General features: G+C 36.6%; 2 protein-coding genes across 2 annotated transcripts; one reads left to right on the top strand and one right to left on the bottom strand.

The window, feature by feature from the left end:
• Positions 1 to 7,173: 7,173 nt before the first annotated feature.
• LOC135610230 (uncharacterized) lies at positions 7,174 to 17,845 on the bottom strand. Its single transcript, XM_065104476.1, has 7 exons — positions 16,502 to 17,845; positions 14,973 to 15,390; positions 14,550 to 14,694; positions 9,163 to 9,278; positions 9,017 to 9,095; positions 8,493 to 8,726; positions 7,174 to 7,798 (listed from the first exon to the last, which is right to left on the bottom strand). Exons 1-7 carry the CDS (start codon positions 17,598 to 17,600, stop codon positions 7,484 to 7,486), a joined length of 2,406 nt encoding a protein of 801 aa, XP_064960548.1. The 5' UTR covers positions 17,601 to 17,845; the 3' UTR covers positions 7,174 to 7,483.
• A 1,187-nt stretch (positions 17,846 to 19,032) lies between these two features.
• On the top strand, positions 19,033 to 23,346 carry LOC103982070 (probable serine/threonine-protein kinase PBL26). The gene is made up of 6 exons (XM_009398873.3): positions 19,033 to 19,406; positions 19,489 to 19,635; positions 21,530 to 21,711; positions 21,795 to 21,984; positions 22,216 to 22,607; positions 22,760 to 23,346. The coding sequence occupies exons 2-6, from the start codon at positions 19,542 to 19,544 to the stop codon at positions 22,997 to 22,999; spliced, it is 1,098 nt and encodes a 365-aa protein (XP_009397148.1). The 5' UTR covers positions 19,033 to 19,406; positions 19,489 to 19,541; the 3' UTR covers positions 23,000 to 23,346.

Raw genomic sequence — 23,346 nt, 5'->3', positions numbered from 1 at the left:
AAATTACGCCAAGGAAATCGGAGTTGCAGATGTCAACTGACCGATTGGGCAATAGGCCGTAAGAGAGGATGTTGCGTGGAAGAATCAAACGAGATGTCGATGAACCAATGACATGCCGGATAAATGATTCATGCTTTGTAATCATTTGTTTACGATCAAAATAGTTTAGAGGACTAATTGAGTTATGATGTAATCATGTTAACTCAATTAGAGGTTAATTAAGCTTTAATTAAGACTAATTTAGGTTCATTGGGAGGTCCATTCAGTGACTCAAAAGGTGGATCCTTAATGCCCTCCCAACTCATATTCTTTTGAATAGTTAAATCTCGAAGAAGGTCATTCACCAAAAAGTTAATGACTATCGAAATTTATTTTTGAATAAATTTTAAAATAAAAAAATATATTTGATTAGTTAGGATATTATTTATAGGTATAAAAAGGAGGGAGGCTTAAGATAATTCTCAATTATTAAATGATCTATTTATATAATGAGAGTTTTGCTCTTCTCAATAAAGAGTATTTGTGAGTTAAGTATCTATTGGCTATAACGTTCATAAATTATTTTTGGATGTTTGGGAATGATTTCAATTTAATATTAGCAATGGGTGTACCATTTTTATTTGGAATAATCCTTAGCTACCGAATATCCATTTTAGCTTATAACCCAATTTTGTAAATGTTAATGAATTGATGCATATTCGTAAAGTATATTATCTTATTTCTTAATGTAAGTGGAAAGTGAATAGAGTTAACATTAATATTTGAGTATTAACTCTTTTTGGTGGTGGATAAGATCTTGGGTATTCACTTTTTGGCTCCCTCCATTGATAATAAATGATGCTAAACAAATAATACAGTAGGAGAACTGATGGTCAAGATTATTTATCGGGCTTTGACTAACTAATAATTAGTGATGAGAAAAGCTGACCTGATATTTGAGGATGGCCTCAAAAATTAAAATTTTTTCTTTAGAAATTTGCATGGAACACATTATCAACTTCTAAATAGGATTTTATAAATCCTTAAATGTGATTTTGATTTTGAGTATGTCAATAGGAATACCAACTAAGTAGCAGCTCCGAGATGTTTTGATTTTTCTTTTTGGGGCAGATCTGAGATCTGCTCATTCTGAATTATCAAGTAATAAATTTTTTTTTTGTGCTTCAAAAATAAAATAAAAAAAGTAACCAACATGATCCTTTGCTTTGTTACATTCGAAATCATTTATGTTCTTTAGAAGGTGGTTCTCAAGTTCTTTACGTGCATTGCACGTTATTTCATAGGTCATCAATGATCCAATGAGTTCTTCTAGAAGGAAATGGTTCAAATCTTTTGATTCTTGTAAAGCTGTTACTTTCGAATCCTAAGTTTTAGAAAGTGAACGTAAAACTTTACTAACAAGATCAAAATTCGAAAAAGTTTTACCAAGAGCTTTTAAACCATTGACGATATCGATAAAACGAATGTATATGTGCCTTCGATTTCGAAAATATGCTCGTGGCTCGTGAGAGCGTGCGCCGAAATTATTCGTTATATACGGTATCTTTTTTTAATTGGTTTTTATGTAACGGGTTCATAAAACGTTATACAGCGTCTGAGATCGTGGCCGTTGGATCCATCTGATGACCCACGGATGCTGGCTTCATCTCACGCATTCGATGCGTTGCCCTAATCCCCCCACCCCCTTTTAAATCCCCCCTCCTCTCGTTATTCTGCGCACCACTTCATCTCCAGTCGGCTGGACTCTCCTTCCGTGGAGACAACCTGCCTCTTCGATCCACATTAGGGTAAGCAGGCTTCGACGCTCGTAGATCGATGCCTTCCTCTTGCTTTCTTTACCCTTTTGTTTTTTTTACGATTTCGGATGACTTTCTTTGTTTTCGGTGTTTGCAAGTAAGATTAAAACGATTCTTCCAATCGGTGTATTTACTTGGTTTTCGTTCTGAATCTTTAGGTTAGGATTTTAATTTCGTCCTTAAAACTGGGGATCTACACGAGTAAATTTTTGTGATGATTTCCTTCTGACGATTATGGTTTCCACGTTATCATGTGGGATCTGTGGTAGGAAATCGCTTTCCTCTGGTTCTAATGGATCAAATAGTTGCGATGGCAACTCAATTGATCTTATATGCTTATTGACGGTCCAGCGCTGATTCGATCTGAGTACGTCAGCGCTTAACAAAATCATAAGCTAAAGCAACCATTTGCTACTGAGTGCTTGAAATCCCTTCACGAACAAGTATCAACTTCTGTGAAGGTGCACTGGTGGTGTTCATTTCAGCAATTTCTCGAGATTTTCTTGTAGCAACCTTTCGGTTTATGTTTTGCGGTTTTGATCTCTTGCTTTCGGGGAGTGGACAGATACGTACCCAGAGCTGAAATGCTCGTTATGGACTAAAAAAAGAGGCTTTTCTATTATAAAAACTAGAAAGGTGCTACGGGGGAATACTCCCAAAGGTTCATATCTTGAATATAGTTTTGATGATATAAAATTGTGACATGTAATGCAAACAATTTCGGTGAAAGACTTGAGGTCGGAAAAAAATGATAAATTGGTTCTGATGGTTAAGATTTAGTAGGTTTTAGTAGAATAGTAGAATTGCATTGAACAAAATTTGTTACATTAAAATGAAAAAAAAAAACAAGAAGAAAAAAATAACTGAAGGGCGTCAATTTTAATGCAAATAATTGGGAGTCTTTTATCTTTGCCACTATCAAGTCTTTTGAGCACAACATTAGCCAACATGGGTGAGGTTGTGAAACAGCAAGAGAGGTCATACAAAGGACACCGCGACATCTTACAAAAACTAGAGTTGAAGTGAAACCTCGGGTGGATGGGTGGTTATCTTATTATCTCTCTTAAGAGGGCTCTCAAGATAGTAAAGCTAATGCTGGGCATTGTTCTTACCATTCCATAAGAACAAAAAAGTAGGGTAATGATGCAGCAAAGGAGGGTTTGTCGAGATCAATACTTTCCTCCAAGTAGGCTCCCTAGCGCCAAGCATCAAATCCCTTGATGCGATTAGAGAGCTTCAAGATATAGTTAAGGGAATCAGATCCTAGAGACTGGAGCAGGTCCTAGAAAGATCAGACAATGTGACAAGAGAAGATGTGGAGAAGGGAATTAGAATCCATTTGCAAAGAAAACAATGATTGATTTGGCAATGTAAGATGTTGGACAATCATGAAGAAGTGGAGAGACAATACCAATGAAACTTCCATAATAAAATTTGAACGTTATGTGCTACTTTTAGGTTGCCAAGCCACGACCAATTCTCTTCCGGTCCTCTACTTAAGCGGATATGGGCATTTCTCACCTAGGTGCTTCTAGATGAGTTGAGAGTACTCATATCTCATCATTGGGCATTTGAGAGAGATGGATACTGTAGGATTTGTCCATCAGTTAGCCATGCAACAAGGTAAGGTGACAAAAAATTGGAGTAATTTAGATTAGACACTCGAGGGAAATAGTCCATGATACTAACATTAATGTAGGTGGGCCATCTAAAGAAAAGAGTGTTCTTGAGCCATAGGTTATACCAACGATCTAATGGATAAACCAAAGTCAATAAGTTTCTAACCACCTTTGAGAGTGGAATCAATTGAAGATTGCATAAAAAGTCTTGGTTATGTTTTTCGGAGTCTCATTCCCCAAGAATACATGGGACCATATTTAGAGAAGATTTTTACTCATAGTCATCATTGTTGAGAATGAATAGATCATATTTAGAGAAGATTTATACTCATAGATAGTCATCATTGTTGAGAATGAGTATTAATTTTTAGGCACAGATGGATTTTTGGCTAGGAAAAGATCTTTGGTGCTCAATTTTCTATAATCTTTACGTTTAGTCAGATTTTTCCAATGTATAAGATGCATATTATAGTGATTAAGATTATCATTCTGTAGAAATTCCTTGGTGAAGGAAGAGATTCTATTTGGAATTCTTTCGAAGACCTGTGGTTAGATAAAGACTTGATGGTAAAATTTATAAATATTGTTTTGCCAACTTAGGACAAGAGATCTCTATACTAACCTTGAATTCTTATCATAATTTTATCCATTAGAGTGTTGAAATTGGACTCCTAGTCTATCAAGGGAAAGAAAGGTTTCGAGGTACTTGATAGAGTAATTTCCCTCACTAATACCAAAGGTAGAGCAGATGCTATATTTGGACGAAGGAGGATAGTAGTGTTCGAGAAATAGATATTGGATTTACTCAGGATGACTTTGAGATTGGTAAGGTTTTCAAAATACAAAAAACATTCATGACATGGGAGCAAAATTTGGGATTTGCTCTAAAGGCAAAAAGTAGATGGTCCGTAAATATATAAGATGAAAAATTTTGATGCCTTTGAGGTTGAAAGGGATGATCTTTGCCTCTATGCACAACATTAGATACTAGAGTGGATATAATTTGTTGAACAATGATGAACACGTAATTCCTCTCACTTTTGAACCAAGTAGATTGTGCATTATTGATTAAGGACGAGAAGGTTAGGGGAGAGGCTATGATCCAGTCAAGAAATTGGGGAGAAAAGTTCTTTTTGTGTAATATGTGCATAATGGTAGACCGAGATATCAAATCAAAGATCTTTTCCATTTCGAGTTTGAGGATTATGAGAGATATTTTCCTAGAGTTACTCATGGAATGAACCACTTCGTTGGCTATGCATATGCTATCGTAAATGGTCTTGCCTTTACCTTTAATAAAGGTGAACTATTCTTGATTAGCAAGAATGTTAAGCTACATTTCAAAACGTATTTGTCTTTTAAATGTGCATTTAAAGAAGGGGGCTTGAGTGAATGTGTAATTATAGAATGTCTTAAGTGTTTGTAAACAATAGATAAAAATTATATTTTAAATATGTTTAGTGAGTATTATTTAGTAACATTGTATAGGAAATGTCTATTGAATGTTATACGATAAATTTATGCTTTTAATAATTTAAATATTTTATTTAAAAGTGAATACATATTTTTTTTATGTTAATTTAATTAATAAATAAATAAATGAGCGGATGTAATCTTATGAAAAAGTCTTATTACCTATATATAATAAATAAATAATACAATCATATAAATAAATATAAAATAATCTTTAAAATAAATAAATAAATAAATAAAATTTCACATTATAGAAGACATAGATCATGTTGGTTTCTTACCATATCATGTTGGTTATTTTATGATTTTATATAATGTCAGTGTATATTAAAATTTTAAAACTTATATTAGCATCCCACAAATGATGAAATGCTAATGCTATCATAAGATAGCATCAGCATTTAAGCATTTGCAAAGTATACGATTTTAAAAAATATATCAAAGACCAAATCATATTTAAAATATATATTAGATTCTCAATGCATATTTTAAATATATTACCAAATGCACCCTTATAAAGAATATTGCAAGAGGCAATTGGGTCAAAGTCCTTGATAAGTGTGGCGTTGAATTTTTTGAGAATGAACACCAGCCAAGTCTTGCCCCAACTAGGAGAAAGAGTAGCAGTGTCATGAAAGTAATCAAAATTGGATCATATTCATAATGATATCCAAAAACTAGAGTTTTTGTCTCCTTTTTATATTTCATTGAATTTTAGCTCAACCCATCAAATAAGATTTAAGTTGTCTATTGAAGATAGCAATTTTGTTGTAATTCTAGAAAAAAAAAAAGTGAATTCAAAGTCAGAGAGTGGGTTAGCCGCATCTTTTTCCTCAAGAGCAACAATAGCATCATTAGTTGATTTGATATTAAGATCCAAGTTGGTATTCTTGTTAGATTTGGCCTAAAGAAAAATGATTTTATTCAGTTTAAAAAACAAGGGGCTAGTCCCCATCGAGAGGGTAAGGTAGAGTAATAATTTTTTATCAAGTTCACAAAGTCAGTCAAGCTCAAACCAATACCACTCAATCTTGATGTTGAGGTTAGGGTTTTTTCCTTTTGAGAATGTGACCAAGTTTAATGACGAGGAAAATGGTCGGAAACATTAAGTGGAAGATGTCAAACAAAAGTCAAACTATATTCCTTTTTTCTTATTTCCCTATATCAAACAAAAGTGAAGGGGGAAGACACTACTCGATGGGATATGCCTTCTTTCTTATTTCCCTATGTCAATCTTTAGATACTAATGGAGGCAATTTGACTGGAAGATTAGGTTAAGGAGTTCAAGAGGAACACCAAGAAATTAGACTCAAATTGAGGTTTTATCAATCCTTTCGAGGAGAGGTTGAAAATTGAATTTTAGGTGATTAGGATAAAGAAGGCCTCTAACAAGTTAAGGTCCATCCATTAAGACAACAATTATATCCATATTCAGAGGAGAATTGAAAGCAGAAGAAACCTATAGCTAAAGTCGACATCCATGGGAAGATTTCTAACCTTGGGGAGAAGAAAATTGAGGAGGAATCCTATTAAGAAACTTACCGAGTGGCTCTTTTCCGATTCTTGCAAGCCCAACTCGCCTCTGTTGCGTCAAATTTCAAACCCAATAAGGAGGAATTAGCTTTGAATCTTCTACAGTTTAGCTTCTAAAATAGCATCTAGCTTCCACACATTCTGGACCCTTGCGCTCCTTGGGAAAAGAGGAGGGGGTTTGAGGCTTGGTGGAAAGGGGTTTTCCAAAATGACAACGAAGGGTGAAATCAATGACCGACGAAGAGTTGACGTAGGTAGGCATTCGCCATTCTATTGGAGAAGGGAAGGGAGATGTGGATCGGTGGGGAGAAATAGAAAAAGAGTTGCCAGAGACTAGAGGAAGATTCGCCATTCTATTCTAAAAATTGTTACCCATGTTCAGTTTGTAAACAAATGGTAAAGCCAAGGCACAAAAAATATAAATGAAATTGGAATAAATATCTCAAAAGCTGAAGAAAAAATAATTCTATTTTGTTCGAAGAGCGAATCAGAACCCTGTGACAACAAATGTGACCGATAATCGAATCAAAGGGGAACCAAAAGTACTAACATTTATTGATCAACTATAGCCAAAAAAATGATGTCAACGGAAACCAGCATACAGTAGTGACATGACAACGAAGGGTCGGTTAGGTATATAAAAGATGGAACCTCAAGAAACAAGGTTCATTCATCCAATTTTGCTTGTGGATCATCTACCAAATTTTCTGTGGTTAGCATACAATCTCAAGTGTGTACTGATTCAGAGCACATCAAAAAGATTCCCTTTGAGGCAGCAATTATACACAGATGACAAATGTTGGATGCTGTAAAGTGTCTTGCTAATCCTTCTTCTAAGCCGATGATGGATTTTACCAAGAAAAGAGAGAACGAAAACTTTACCCTCACTTAAATCAATGCAAAAAAGAAGACAGGCAAAGAGGAAGGTGGACGAGTAACGTGCAGAGGAGAGGGTAGTACATGAATTTTAAGGCCGCTTAAAAAGGGAGTTAGTTAGTTGCCCAGCCTGGTGGTTCACGTGTACCGAAAACAAGAAAACCTAAACGGGTGGGTGGGTGTACCTTACCCGGAGATGGGTTCTGTCTTGACCATTGCCTTCTTCGCTAGCTCGTATCCAGCAAAATTCATGGCACCCAGTGGTGCTATCCAGAAGAACCTGGGAACAGCTCCCTTGAAAAGCCCCAAAGGGCCCTCTTGTCCAAGAATCGAGAAAGCCACCGTTGACATCGATACCGGCAAGCCCTGGGGTGCAGTCATCATTCTCGTCTTCATCACATCAAACGGAGTAGTGACAACCGCAGCAAGCCCACCTGAAAGAGCCCCCACCGCAACAGTCTCCCAAGGTGTCAGATCTCGATCGAGAATGTTCTGTGCAGCCTATCATAGTGCATTTAAAAAGCAAACATGAGGATTTTACCAAAAAAAAAAAAAGAATTTAATGAATCCAACAACAAGAAATTTCCTACAAAACAACAAATAATGCTTTTCCAGATACAGTAGTCGAGTCATAATTTAGTTGACAGATGATATTGATAATCATTAATAAAATGAAAATTCAAATTATTCTCATTCAAACAGAAAGACTACTGAATGATGTATGCTGGGTCTATCTCAGAGAAGGTCGGTCAGTGTTTACCCTTAGCTTTGCTGGAAGAGGAAAAATGCTATATCTTCTACAAATCGAGCAATGACAGACCTCTTTGCACATGAGAAGGTTGATACACATGACAAACCTTTGCATTCACATGCACTAATGGATGATACTCCAAACAAGCTGAGGAAACAGTATCCAATAGGTTTAGGTTGCTCTCTTTCACTACTGTTTCTGAAAATTAATAATGCACAAAAGAATGCCCAAAAATATTCTAGAACAGAACTAAGATAATTAGATGTAAAATTAATGCACACATGAAACATTAAGAAGCCAATTCACAAGATATTAGTGGAATATAGAAACTTATAGATTACAGTTTATCACAAAGCTTGAATCAACCTCAATTATGTTCATATTAAAAGAATCTCTTCAATCGAGGATGAGCAATAAATAGCAATCAACAAGTCCAAATGATACCTTTTTGGCTTCTGCATATAGACACATTCCAGCAACATAAAAAGGGACTTCACGGCAAAGTGTGGCACCGGTCCCGCGAAAGAAACCTCTCAAGCCATCTTGATGTAGAGTACCTACAATTGCCTCTCCTACATTGTCAAAGATGCCTGCCTGTAGTCGCTGCTTCAAAACCTCACAAGGGATTCGAACTGCTGTTCCCAAGATCGTGCTGCAAAAGGATGCCATAGATTGCACCTATAGAGGAATATATTTTTTGTTTAAATCTGAATGATACATGAACTTTTTCACTTTAGCAACTTTATCCTTGATGTTTCTCTAAAAGAAACAAGTCTTGTTGTTTCAATCAAAGAACAAGAACGAGATTCTAATGCAATTTGTGATAATATTTAACTATACAATATACATAGGTTTGTGACTGAACAAACAAAGATCCATTGCAAGTAGCCTCAACAAAATATGAAAATAAATTGTTGAGCCAAACCAATTTTCATAAAGAAGAAAAAATTCATAGACAACTATATTACCTGAAGCTCTTGGAGTGTTGGTGCAACATTAATCAGCACAAGCTTGCTTGCCTCAAAAATACCAGTTCTCAATCCATGGCTGTAAAATGCAATACAAATCAGTCTTGCTTCAACTCAAAACTAGCACTGTAGAAAAGAACTCTTACCTTGAAAACTGCCCAAGGATTGCTGGAATAGAACCCCTGTATAATCCACGAAACCCAATTTCTGGTAGCTTCGCAACAAGCTCTGGAAATGAAAGGGTTGATGCTTGTACACGTGTCTGATGAAGTACAAATATAAAATGATTACAACCAGCTTTCAGAGCATACAAGATGAAAAAGTGATTCTCAATCAGAATTCAACAAGCATGGTATTGAAGAGACTGCATCGTGGTGGAATTGGAAATACTTGCAAAGATGTTTTCACTTATAGTATGATTACTTTATAAGGTACTTTAAGAACCACCGCTTTCTAAATTCATTGTGGAATACATCAATCTAATAAATACTATTGTTTCTCCAATTCGCAAGGAGAGATTTATTTTAGCAATCAGCATTCTGGTGCATAACGTGAAACCAAAATATCAGTTATATCTTTCCAGGTTTGTCCATGCCAACATGACTACTAGAAGTGAACAAACAAAATGGATACATTTTTAATTATATAAATAAAATCCCATATTAATTTATATATACATTCAATACAAAATCTTTTGCTATATTTTATTGTATCTATTATAAGCATAAAAGGCATAAGTCAAACTGCACAAGTTACTACAATTGTAACTCCCCAGAGACTATTTTTTCTTATTTTTTCATAAGTTTGTTGTACATGGTGGTATGTTTCTACTTTCTGTACAGTATTGAGCAAACTAATAATATGAAGTATAAATAAATAATAATGACTGTAATAGAAGGTGAAAAATCAAACTATTACACAAAACAACTAATAAGATCCCTTCATGAGAAAAGGCTTCCAACAAGCTAATATTTGGCCACATTCATTAAAAAAGGGTGACCACCTACACAACTTTGCAAAACTTTGCATTCAGAAACAAAATGACAGAGAGCTTATATATGGATCAAATGTTACATTGATTTGATATGGTATTTCAACTTCATCTTTCAATAATTTGTCGGATGAGGTTAGTTGCAGACAAAATATAATTCAAAGTTGTTTTCTATCCATAACAATCAGCTTACTAGTTGTAAGGGAAAAGGATATAAATAAAAGTGGTCATTTTGAAAGTAAAGATTCTACCTATCTAAATTTTATTTAGTTTGGAAGTATCAACCAACAACAAGCAAGTTTTAAAAAGGCAGTGTAGTCAAAGCTGCTAGGTGCATAAAGGTGCTAAAATACCCGAGGCACTAGGCGCTCGCCTGAGCATAGCGAGGCACTTCCAAATATGAAAATTTACAAAATATATATCATGATTGATAAAAAATAAATTAAAATAAAAATAACACATCAAAATTACATTGACCATATCTAATAATAAAAATGACAAAAAAACAATATTAGCATCAAAGGTCATTAAAATCCACTTCATCATCCTCAATCCTGTCATCATTATCCTCTTTAGTTGATTTATATTTATTTCTTTTGTTCATATTCATCGTAATAAATTCCCTCTTAGACAATTGCAGGTGATGAACATGAGGCTTTTTTATTCATCCTTGTTCTTGTTTATTTATATTCTTATTTTTCCAACACCTGAAAATGATACTATATCTCTCTATGTCAAATTATTATCATCAAAGACAAGCTCATCTTCAATATTTTCCAAGTTAGCACTCATTATTTTCATCAGTCATTTGTTTCAATCATCTATATCGTCTAACGAAATCATATCAATGGTATCTCGTAAATTATAATGAGCTTTTAGTACTTAATTATACTTTATATAGACTATATCATGTAAGCGTTGATGCTCCAACCAATTTCTTTTCTTCGTATGAATTGATCATATCATACGAATTAAAGATATATTTAGTTACATCGATATCTAAAAAATAAATTAGTTAAAAATAAAATATTCTTCTATACTTACATTCTCCAACACTCCAATTTTGATCACAACTCGCAGCCCTACAAGTTAAACTCAGAAGTTTTATACCAAATTGCCGCAAGTTCAATATAGAATTTTCAAATAAGTTTCACCTCTCAACTACAAATTTAAATTTAACTATTAAAAATAATATAGTTTAAAATTTTACATGATGTTAATGGTGCATGATTGCCTATACTGTTATGTCATATACTTAGACTAATAAGAGACAAAGAAGTATTAATTAATTTCTTGGTCAATTGTTCATTAGGAACTATATTAAGTCAATTTATGCATCATATTTTATAAAATCCGAAGAAAAAAAATTGAATTACCTGACAAGTTTGTTGGCAAAACTGGAGAGCAAAAATGTGGTTCCAGTGATATCAAACAATGAAAACAATTATGTTTTATTTGGTATGATTTTTCCTTTGAATATTTTGATTATGTTATTTTTATATTTTTTAAACAATATTAATTTTATTTTTCTCTTTGTCAGGTAAGTTACTACAAGCCAAAAGGCCACACTTGTATTAAACTCCATGAGCAACATATTGTCATGATCTAATGTTAAAGATATTGAAAATATTATAAACATCGAGAAGAATTGATGAGATATGGTATCACACAATTTGTCATTTCACTCCTGGCATTCACATTCCAGTGTTCCCAGGCAAAAGCACAATCTTAGAAATATGTTTACCTCGGAGAAATAGGTGTTAAGCAAATGGACAAAAGAAGTAAAAGGCAAAAGGACAAGTAATGTTATTTTGATGCCATCATTTTGGAATCATATAGGTCGTGCATTAAAAGTAATGGGCCCTCTCAGTCGAGTTTTTTGGCTCATAGATAATGAAAAAAAATCAGCCATAGAATATATTTATAAAATAATATTTATGAGACTATCGATAGAGTCAAAGAAACAATTCAAAAATCTTTTGGTTGAAATAAAAAACATATATAAATATTTTTATAATCATCGATAGTGATAGCAGATAAGATTTCCCCAATTATATGAGGAAATCTCTCTATTCTGTTGAGGAAAATCCTCTATTCTATTGAGGAAAATCCTCCCTCCCAATCTGTATAAATAGGAGAGGGGCATGTTAATACATTTAAGCTTCTTCAATAAAATAAAACTTCTTCAATAATTGTTCTTATCTTCTATTCTTTCCATCATGGTATCAGAGCCACTTGCCTAGAGCAAGCTCTCTTCTCGCTACCGACTCATCACTGTTGCTTCTCCACCTCCGGCGGCAAAAGAAAAGGCATTCCACCACTGCTTTTTCGTCGTCAGGCCATCGGTGCGACAAATCTTTCCTTCTCGGTGAATGACAACTGTCTTCTCTACTGCCACTCTGCACCAACGTCCATTCCCTTCCGCTGTGGCGTCTCTAGTGCTGTGCTCACCAGCACTGCCCCACCTTTCCTCCTCTGCTATAGCTTTCTCCTCTATTGTAGCATCGCTGCAGCTTCCTCCTCTGCTGCACCTCTACTGCAGCTTTCTCCTCTGCTGCACCTCTGCTGTAGCTTCCTCCTCTGCTATAGCATCACTGCAACTTCCTCCTCTGCTACAGCATTGTTATAGCTTTCTCCATTGCTGCAGTCGTCGCCGTCGCAGCCGCAGCAACATCAACAGCAACCGCAGCAGCAGCAGCAGCAACGATCTGCTCTTGCCCTACTCACGAAGCCTCTCTCTCGTAAACTATTTACTTTGCATCGATCCAAGATTGGTATCCTTGACAGGAGCACCATCTTGCGGGGGCATGATAGCAGATAAGATTTCTTCAACTATATGAGGAAATCTCTCTATTCTGTTGAGGGAAATCCTCTATTCTGTTGAGGAAAAAATCCTCCCTCCTAATCTGTATAAATAGGAGAGGGGCATGTTAATGCATTTAAGCTTCTTCAATAAAATAAAGCTTCTTCAATAATTGTTCTTATATTCTATTCTTTCCATCAAATAGAAGATGTGAATGTAAACTTCATCATCCATTACATACAGTAGGGCAACTATTTAAACCTAGAACTTTTTTGTTAAAAACTTTTTCATTGAGTTTGATGCAAAAGTTGTATCTGAGTTATATCAATGCATTATAAGATTGGTTGAAGTTCAAGACAAGATCATCAATGAAATATATTTATATAAGCATGTTGAGGGTCTTGTTAGAATTCATGTGGCTATTTAATCAATGGCTACTAAGTCCCAAGTATTTCTAAGTTCATATAATTAACATCATGTAAATTTTTAAATTATATTATTGTTAATAGTTAAATTTAAAGTTGCAACCGGATGATAGGGCTTATTTGAAAATTTTACACTGAACTTGTAGCAATTAACTATAAAAATTCTAAGTTTGACTTGTAGTGTTTGTATGTTGTGATCAAAATTAAAGTGTCTTCAACAGTTTAAGTATATAAAAATATTTTGTTTTAACTAATTTATTTTTTTAGATATCAATACAACTAAATGGATCATTATTTCGTATGATATGACAAATTGGTTGAAGCATCAACACTTACATGATATTTTCTACATAAAGTATAGTCAAGCATTAAAGGCATTATAATTTGTGAGATAACATTGATCCAATTTTGTTAGAAAATATAGATGATTCAAACGAATGGTTAGTAGGAGAAATGATTGCGAACTTAGAAAATGTTAAAGATGAGCCTGCCTTTAATGATGATAATTTGATATTGAAAGATATAATAAGAGATTCAGGTGTTGGAGAAATAAGAACATAGACAAGACAACCGGCAAGAATAAAGATGAATGAAAAAGTCTTAAGTTCATCATATATAATTGTCGAAGAGGAAGAAACTTATTATGATGAAGATGAACAAGAGAAATGTAAATCAGTTGAAGAGGAAAATGATAACAAGATTAAGAATGAAGTAGATTTTAATGATCTTTGATGTTAATATTGTTTTTTATCAATTATGTTATTAGATATGGACAATGTAATTTAATACTTTAAATGAATATATTTTCGATGGATTAATTTTATTTTAATTTATTTTTATCAACCACAATATATATTTTAAAATTTTAATATCCGAGAGCACCTCGCTATGCTCTCGGATTCCAAAAGGTCCCCAAGAAAAGAAAATTCCAAAGTTCAACCAAAGGAAGAAACATTTATTTATCAATATCAAGTTGTGCAACCTTGTATAAGAAAAGGAAAATTCAACTTGCCTAATGAACGACACATTGACAAAGCAAGTATTATTCCTCCGTATGCTTCAGATGCATAGATATATATATAGAGAGAGAGCAGTTTTGTCAACAAAATACCAGCTGATATATATTAAAAGTACAAACCTATAAAGGGATTTAAATTTGTAAACTAGTATTTGAAGTAATTCTACATGATAAAGTGAACTAACTTCAATTAATCAATGCCTATAACCTCTTAGTATTAATTTAAAACTATGAAAGAATTCATAAGGCATGACTTATATTATACTAAATTCATGCTTTTAAGTTAATAGGGTTACCTTCATTGTATCGACAGGATACAACACAGAAGTAGAAAGCGCACTTGCAAGACCTCCCGCCAAAGCTGACTTTAAAACACTCCCAGTGGATATCTCCACTGGTGGGGGAACAGATACCACTGTAGCTGCCTCAAACCAGATGTTCCTGTATATATTAAATTAAGCATAAAGATTAACTATAATCCCATAAACTAACCTTTTCTAATTGGAATACAATACTGATATTGGGTACTATTTAGATTGTACATGAAATGATATACAAACTCTATGAAGTAGCTGCATAAACAATATTAGAATAAATTCAATGATCAGAGAACATATTGACTCAACGAACATGACATGGATGTACCATCTAGAAGCCAGATTATGTCCAAAAACTTGCATAAAGTTGAGTTTCCAGATAATTTATGTATCGTGACATACCGAGGATCATCTTCAAGTCTCTCCGATGGAAGCAAAAGCATGAAGTTGCGGAAATGACTGTACGAAATTGATCCCTCACTGTCTACATTGAGATAACGCATCATAGCAATGGCATTATCTTCACTGGCAGGAAGTCCTGCACTCCTCAATGATGTCAAAATCTGATTTTTTTGAAGGGTTCCAGACTTGCTAAGACAAAGGGTTGTGTAAGCTCGAAGAATTTTTGGCTCCTTCTGCTCCATCAAGGACAAGAATTGTTTCCATCCAATTGATTTTGAAAACAAGTTGCTTCTAGTACGCCGCAAAAGATCTTTGGCATACCTCCTTGGCAATTTTCTCTTTCTCATTGCAATTTCAAAGTCTTCGAGGTTAACTTGGCCATCACCATCTCTATCCAACTCCTCAAAAAACCGCCTTCCTGTAGCAAAGAACAAGAGACATAAAACTCAAATGCTTCTTCATTTAAGCACCATATACATCAATTGATAACCTGTGAAGATGATCAGTAAAAACACTCTTTTACAGGTTGGGCACTAACATATATCAGTTAATATCGTCCAAAAATATTGCTGTAGTAAAGAAGTATGAAATGTAAGCCATATAAAAAGATCCAAAACTTGCAGAACTTGAAAATGGTGATGGGCCCATCTTGGCCTCGGTGTCTCTCTAAATACCGTGTGAATGCTCTATAGATACAGTATGGGCAAATTTGATGATATCTTACCTGTATAGGGCATAATTGATCATTGCGTGTGTGAAGAGGCATGTGACATGTTTCGAATATTCATAGAAATTTAGCAAAAGGAAATAATATTCAGAAATATTTATATTTCAGATATTCATAAGAAAATGTAGGGATATTTCCACATGTGAAACCTAATGTTTTTTTCCTTTAAATGTACCACCTGTACATACTAATTTTGTGTGTTCTATGTTGAGATAAAACATTCAACATTTGATATTCCATGTTCGGCACAAATGGAAGCTCGAATGAGAATACACAACACAGACATTAACAGTGAGTTTCAAGTCTGTTAGACTTACCCTGCTGTTTTCTAGCTTGTTTGTTTAATCTCATAGCCAGTGCTCAATGTTTTAACTTCAGAACTCAGACCATAAATTAGTTATCTAAATAGCCTCTCAAAGCTCAAACTTCCAGGTAATTGTTGGCATTTGTTAGGCAGAGAGAAGTACACATCTGTGAGCATCAATAGTTTGTAGGAATTGTCCTGTAAACTCAACTGAACAATGAGTTCTTTAAAAAGACACCTTATGCCAAATAATCATATTATTAGCTATTAGAGATTAGTTAAAAAAAATCAATTCCAGGCTAATGGATTGTGAATTGAAGAACTTTGAAGAACACCATTGTTGTGCATGTTGATTTGTGTGCAAACAACCATTAATACAGGAAAAAATAAGATAACAAAATTGAAGCTATGACATGGATTAATAAAGACACACAGCTCAGTTGGGACCATTAAGATGGTTATATGGTTAAAGAACTACAAAAACATCTTAGTGTTTACCTTCTGCCTCGGTGTAACGGAAAAAGTCTTGAACTGAGAACAACTTCTTCTTGTCAGGATAGTCAGACGAGGACCTCCCTAAATGAGGCATGAACTCAACCAACTCAGCCAAAGAAACAGTGGAGAGTGTTGATTTCAAGCGTTCGACATTTGACAATGGAATGTTCAGCAACCCACTGGCAACCTTCTGCGGTGATCTACTCATAGGCTCTTCTTTATCATCACAATTGGCATGACTCGCACCCTCAGTATTCACAGATGAAGTGGCTCCCACAAAGCTAGCTGGAGCCCCTCCAACCCTTGCAAAACCCAAATTTGAAAGAACTCCATCAAAATCTGCTTTCTTTCCATTAATTAACCCCTCGATTGTCTTCAAGTGATCAAACTGTGGAGGCCAGGAAGAATCAGAAGCCCCTGGCTGATCATATTTCTTAGCGCTGCTCCTCTGGTGACTCAAATTTAACATCTGAAGATTCTGAACTAAACTGTCCAATGCAAAGCAAAAAATTAACTCAAGTGACAACGTTTCTCCGTCAACTGAAGCTGATTTATCGGTTTTATCCCAATAAGCGACCTTGTATGATCCTCTCCTTGCAGTTTTACCACGACGAGGCTCAGAGAGGGAGTCATCCTCTCGACATTGATTCCCGAAACACTTCCTAACTGATTTAAGTGGTCGCGGACACGCCTGAAGAAAGCTGTTAAGAACAAGTGACCAAGTAGCCGCAAAGGGCGAGCAATTCACGCGAGATTTATCCTTATCGTCTTCTCCTCTTCCTTTCTTGGATGAATTCCCTGTCCGACCACGGACGCCATCCCCGCGGGAACAATTCGGAAACAAAGCACCAAGAAAGGACTTAATGGGGCCCTTTTTCCTATCCTCAGAAGCCACGACGGACACAGCCACAGCTTGTCTCAACTTCGGTTTCGCCAATCCATGGCAGCTCGTCGGGGGCTCCGCATTCTTGCACTCGCCCCTCGAATTCAGCCACTGGGACTCCAGATCCCTGGCGGCGCACAGGACCGCCGACTCCAGCGGGGAGAGTGCGTCCCTGACGGCCTGGAGTAGTGCTTCCGACGGATCCTGGCCGTAGACCATCGGGAGACAAAAAGGGAAAGAAAAAAGGACTTAGGGCGGGACTGACACTAGGGTTTCCGGCGCGGCCGATTAGATTCACGCGACCCGAAACAGAAGCACGATGCTTCTCCAATAGGCATCAGACCCGACGCAGGGAAGCAAGGGTTTGAGTGAAGGAAGAGGCGGAGGAGGAGAGCCGAGGCGACGATGGAAATGGCGGAGAGACGCTGAAGCCGAGATGAGGCGACAAAATGAGATAAAAAACAAGCGGGTAGAAATATCACGATTTCCCATGCTTCGGGTTCTTTGTGGCTTTTATCATCGTCAGTTCTCCGTTACCAGAATTTATTACATGGACCCCGCGAAATCACCAAGTCGGTGGCCCGTGCATTGCCAATGGGACCCACGTCTCTAATGAGAGTAGGAAGTCAGTCGGGACCAAGTTTGGGTCACGTTGACGCCGATCCGTGGATAACGCCTGCAAAAGGTGAGGCTCGTGGTGAGACGAAAAGCCCGAACAAACATTACGAGGTGATCGATCGCGGAGCTCCACCAAAATCATGTTTGGTGTTTCACCAAGAGCAGCAACATCACCAGCTGACCAATCGCGGAGCTCCACGTTGTTTTACATTTGGAACGCTGCCACAGTCACCGAAATCATGTTTGGTGTCTCACCAAGAGCAGTAACAAAATTGATTTTATTTTTATAAATATTAAAAAGAAGTAAAATTTCCCACTGAAGCACATAAGCGTCCAATATAGCAACGATTATTATATGTGACAACAAGAGTTGCTTACCGTATCATTTTTATATTCATAGTTTCATGCGTAAGTTAAAACTGTTATGATTGTAATCAAATAATATTAGATCGATTTTATAATACGTACCTTTTGATATAATGAGTTCTTTAATCTCTAGAAATTATTTTTTATTTATAAACGAAACAAAGAATCTAGAATAAATTATTATGAGAGTTTCTTCCATCAAAAATATCTCATAAAAAATTATATATAATTTTTTTATTAATTAATATATATTTTATCTAATTATAAAGAATCACGTAATCTAATAATTATAATATACGATTGAAAAATAGTGACAACGGAGAGCTGTAGAATGCGTTTAGGTGGCTGCGTGAATAGAGTGCTCGTATACGCGTATCCAAGAAAAAGAGAACAGATCGTACACGGAGACACGCTCGTGTGTCTCACGTTGCGCGCCAGCATGGTGCAGGCACGACGAGCATTCACGTCGTGGCACGAATCTTGAGGCTGGGGTGGTTGTGATGCAAGGCGGTTTTCTCGAGACTTGTTCCCTCACGTCCGTTTCTTGTTCTCGGATATGGTTCCCATAATTAAAACCGGTTATGCCAACGGGGATGCCTCCCTCGTCTCCCTCCCCGTCCCGCGAATTTGGATCCACGTTTGGTCCCGAGGGCGGTTCAAATATGTCCTCAAATCCCACCCACCACTTCCGGAGGAGCCACCGCTGCCCATTGCTCCCCTCCCCCCAAAAAAGTTGCTTCCATTCTTCCCTTGTTCCGCCTCTGTTCCCTGATTAAAGATCCTGCTTTGGGCCGACTCGCACCCCCCCCAACTGCGAGGGACTTGGATATCCCCGGATGGGCTCCTAAGCCTTTCAGGGGCGTCTTGAATGAAATCTAGATATCATGCGCGTTGCGCGATGAATCTTGTTTTGACGAACCTGGGGTGACGTTGATGTAGTGTTTTGTGAGCTAGGATTGACCAAAATTTCTAACCGTGTTGAGTTTTCTGGAATCTTTGGGGATTTTAGGGCTTCGGTGCCGGAAAGCCTTCATCTTTTTGGTAAATCGGATGTGGTTTTACGCCTTCTCAGAGAAATGTTTCTTCCGATTTGTAGCTTACAAAGCTTGGATTTTGCCTGCAGATTGGGGGGCAGTCGACGCGAATTGAGAGGCAACCCAAGTCGCGTTCTGCGAAATGAGCTGCTTTCCTTGTTTCTCGAAGAAGAACGTCGCTGAGGAGGATCTTTCTCCGGTTGCACGTGTCGTCAAGGATAATGAGCTGAAGCCTGGTGAGTTCTAGCTTCTTCTTCTTCATCATCCACGTTCTTGATAGCCTAACCTTGTTAACCTGTGTTCGTGCAATTATGTCTCGAACTAAGGATTGCATGTTCTTTTTCTTCTTTTCTATTTTGTGTTTGCTGTCGCTTTTTCATGCTCTCAGTGAAAACAGAACCAAATTACTGCCTGACAGATGACCCAATCTCAAATCATCAATAATCTATTTAGATACCTTTGCGAATTTAATTATCTAACAGCTGAGGATTCAACTTCCTGAAATTTAAGATGCTAATTGCACATTTCTCGAGGTGCTTTATTTTGTTCCAAATGTTGAAAATGATTCTCAAGTCAAATTGTGTTATACTCTGCTTTAAATGATCAAAGGATAGGCAAAGTGAGAACTACAACAAGCTTTCATCATGTGTGTCAAAGTATGCAAATTGCAAACATGAAACTGTCGTCTATTTGGCTTTCTTTTATAATGAGATTCATTAAACATTTTCTGATGAAGTTAAAAGCTCAATCTCTGACTTAACTGGAATCATGAACCATTTTAGAAAGCAAGTCGTATTTGGAACAAATTTCTTATTTGCTCCCAAGTCCAAACTCTTGGTACATTTAAGTGAAAATTAAATATGTTCTTTATGTTGGATTGCTACATAGCAGTATAAATGTCATGCCAACTCCAATCTTGGTATTTTTTTTCTCTCCTTATTAGCTGTGCTTGTGTTTATCTAGATTCATTTTTAAGGCCAAATAGCTTGATAAAACTCTGTGAGGGTTGCAAAGAATTGACTTAGATTATGAGTAGGTGATGGCAAGCAATTGCTTATCAAGGCTGGTCAAGAAATTGGAAAGCTGTGTTAACTACTTCATGACTGACTGTCCTGCTTACATCCAATGGCTGTAATCTATTACTCTTGCATGGATAAACTTGCAACTTAATAGCATCTCCAGTTAGGAAAATTATGTCATTTTTTATGATTGGTGGATGTCAAAGATATACTCTGCGGTTTGGAATTACAAGTCGATGCATGGGCTGAATCTTTGACTTCGATAGGCCTTGTGACAAAAATTATGTTGGTATTCTCTAGTCAAAAAATATATTTTTTTTCTGATTCTTCTTTCTATGAGTGAATCATGTGATTCGTATGATAATTTGTTGTAGTAAAGTTTTTTTCCAACAAAAATCAGAATAAATTATATTGCAATCATGGAACTACAACCTACATCATTTGCATCCAAACGGACTAAAATTTCCAACTCCATAATCAGAATTTGTTATAGCGAATTTGAAGTTGTAGCTAGCATACAATGAGACTAAGGTATTGGAATTTAGATTGGTTTCAAACTTTTTGTTTACTTTTTTTAAGGAAATAGATTCGTTTTAACCTACAAGAGATCTAAACTATCAATCAAGTGAGCACGATTAAGTCTAGAACTCAGTATGCACAAGAAACTTTTTGGTGAATAACATCATGTCTGTAATTATAGCAATCAATGTGGATCAAAAAGTACTAGAGTAGAATGTGGTTGAATTAGGACTGCAGAAACTATTCAGAAGTTGTCTTTTTCCTCTTCCAACTTTGCCTTCAATTGCTTCAATTTCTTGCTAAAGTTCTCTGTATTTACATAAATAATTGTATTTTATATGCAACATTAAGACACTTCCATTCTTAACCGTTACATGTTTTTGAGAAGAGCAGAAGGATTACAGGATTTATTTGGCATGATAACTTTGAGCGCCCAAATATGTTGCAATTTTATTCTAGCATCGTCTTGTTTAGGCTCCATTCGTGCATTCTGGCATTGGTCAGATATTTCTCCATTTTCATACTTGTAAAAAGCCATCTGTTACTGCTCATCCTTCTTATAGATTTACTGCCAAACTTCTCCTTTGTGCAGATTTTCAGGCACAAAAACCCTCCAAAAAAGAAACTCAAGATGTTGGAAATGGAAATATTGCAGCACGGACATTCACATTCCGTGAGCTTGCTTCGGCGACCAATAATTTTCTACCTGAATGCCTCTTGGGCGAAGGAGGATTCGGTAGAGTTTACAAGGGTTCCCTTGAGAACACCGGACAGGTAAATCAAGTGAAATATACTTTTCAATCTCTAACTTCTTTTGACATTTTTAAGATACCTCTTAATTTGTGTGATATGGTCAGATTGTAGCTGTTAAACAGCTAGACAGGAATGGCTTCCAAGGCAACAAAGAATTTGTTGTTGAAGTGTTGATGCTCAGTCTTCTGCATCATCAAAATCTGGTCAAGCTTATTGGATACTGCGCCGACGGTGATCAAAGGCTTTTGGTCTATGAATATATGACCATGGGCTCCTTGGAAGACCACCTTGTAGGTACTGTCACAAGAACAGCTTGGTTTATGTCTTTCTACCATGCACATCATCCTGCCACACTCTTCTTCGTGGCATTTGCTTATTGCATGATTTCTTTGATGCAAATTGTGCGGTAGGCTCCTAGAATTTATGCAATGTTTATCTTAGACCATAACTTGACAAGCAAACCTTCTCACCAGCAAACTGCTTTGCAATATTTGGAATTTAATTGTTTATTTTTCCTGTTTCCAGATGTGTCAGCTAATCAGAAACCTCTAAGCTGGTACACTAGGATGAAGATAGCATATGGTGCCGCTCAAGGTCTGGAGTACTTGCATGAGAAGGCCAACCCACCTGTGATCTTCCGCGATCTTAAATCATCCAACATTCTACTTGATGTAGATTTCAACGCAAAACTCTCGGATTTCGGGCTTGCCAAGCTCGGTCCCATAGGGGATAAAGTCCATGTTTCTTCCAGGGTGATGGGCACATATGGCTACTGTGCACCTGAGTATGCAAGAACAGGCCACCTTTCTTTGAAGTCGGATGTCTACAGTTTCGGAGTGGTCATGCTCGAGTTGATCACGGGGAGGAGGGCGATTGACACAAGCAAGCCAACGAACGAACAGAACCTCGTTGCTTGGGTACGAAATCATCAAGCCTTTTTCTTTTCCCTGCAGGAACAACTATAGCTGACCAACGTGGATCCTTTAAAGTAGCTGCTTCCTTTAAGGATCATTCTTCTAACATTGATTAGTTCAGCTTCATGTTGGTGTAACTCCCACTTGTTTCTCAGGCATTGCCCATGTTTAGAGACCAGAAGAGGTTCCATGAGCTGGTTGATCCACTTCTACAAGGTGACTATCCGGCGAAGGGCTTGAGCCAAGCAGTTGCAGTCGCTGCGATGTGTCTCCAAGAAGAGGCTTCAGTTCGCCCGTTGATGGCTGATGTAGTTATGACACTAAGCTTTCTTACGGAGGAAGTAGTCCCTGCGCCATCATTCGGCTTCCCACCACCAGAAGATAGTACAAAGTAATCCGGTCAAAGCTGATGAGAAATTGCGCCGAGGATTGGGATTGGAGACCATGGGAGTGGTGTTCTTCCAAATCAAGGCATTAGCATGAGTCCTACAATGAGAAAGTGAGCTGTGGTATGGATTTCTCAAGCTTGCTACTTTTGTCTGTGTTCATAACCTCTCTCTTTCACCATATGTAACACGAGAGAGCATATATAAGATTTCAGGGTACGTGTGGCAAATCATGACTCTCTAATGCACCTTCCTTGTTGGATCTCTAAATAGCCATCAAAACAAGCAAGACACTTGTATTAGGCTCTGTGAGTGACCATCAACAGAGAGTGATGTGACAGGTGACTTAAATTAGT

This window comes from Musa acuminata, chromosome BXJ2-4, assembly GCF_036884655.1.
Source record: "Musa acuminata AAA Group cultivar baxijiao chromosome BXJ2-4, Cavendish_Baxijiao_AAA, whole genome shotgun sequence".
NCBI lineage: Eukaryota > Viridiplantae > Streptophyta > Magnoliopsida > Zingiberales > Musaceae > Musa > Musa acuminata.
This window is presented reverse-complemented; position numbering and strand designations above follow the sequence as displayed.